Below are 702 nucleotides of genomic sequence, written 5' to 3'. Positions count from 1 at the left end.
TGGCTGTGGGTTCATGGCTGCACCGGGCTGTGGTGAGCCCAACCCACAGCTCTTGTGTGCTGGAGAAGACACAAGGGTCTCTGAGTGCTGCCGAGCCTGTCTGGCTGCAGCTTGCTTTTCTGTGGGTTCCCTGGTGTGTGGATTCTCGGGTGGCTGGTAGTGTGGTTGAGCAGGGATTGCAGCCTCCTGTTCTGCTCCCAGGGAGAGCCCGTGCTGGGGCTCTCCCTCCCCTCCCTGGCTGCCCATTTTCACAATGCCCGGGGGAAATGGATGTCTCTGAGGCTTCTGCCCCGTTTGATGGACTTGGCCAGTGATCCAGGCCTTGGAGGGAAAGGGAGGAGGTAGGAGAGAGCACACACAGGCACCCAGTCCTTACATGGTGCTCTTTCCAGTTTACCCACCATAGGGATGGTGTGAACAGGAGGCTGGTTGGGATGCTGAGGAAGGTGCCATCTGGAAAGCCTTCCCCTGCTCCCCTTTCCCGCATCCTGGCATGGGGAAAGGCTCAACTGCCTCCTGCCCCTGCGTCGGTAACACTGAGGCAGGCAGGGACACTGCGGGCAGGGCTGCAGCAGGCAGGGCTGATGGGCAGCACTCACTCCACGCCAGTGCTGTTCTCCGTCACGCAGGGGCTGTACGTGTACTTGTAGACCAGCATGGGGATGAAGTCGGACGTGATGGCGATCACCAGCCCGTTCCCGA

General features: G+C 60.7%; 1 protein-coding gene across 1 annotated transcript in view; it reads right to left on the bottom strand.

Annotated features, from left to right (window-relative positions):
• The window catches only part of ANO9 (anoctamin 9), a gene marked incomplete at its 5' end in the record, with an annotated part of 7,547 nt that overhangs the window by 1,444 nt on the left and 5,401 nt on the right, over window positions 1–702 (bottom strand). Inside the window, one exon of the mRNA XM_010020683.1 lies at window positions 605–699. Coding sequence (XP_010018985.1) covers window positions 605–699 — 95 coding nt within the window. The remainder of the gene's footprint in view (window positions 1–604; window positions 700–702) is intronic.

Source organism: Nestor notabilis, unplaced genomic scaffold, assembly GCF_000696875.1.
Source record: "Nestor notabilis isolate BGI_N333 unplaced genomic scaffold, ASM69687v1 scaffold19820, whole genome shotgun sequence".
Classification (NCBI taxonomy): Eukaryota; Metazoa; Chordata; class Aves; order Psittaciformes; family Psittacidae; genus Nestor; species Nestor notabilis.
The sequence above is the reverse complement of the archived record's forward strand: the minus strand, read 5'-3'. Positions and strand labels throughout refer to the sequence as shown.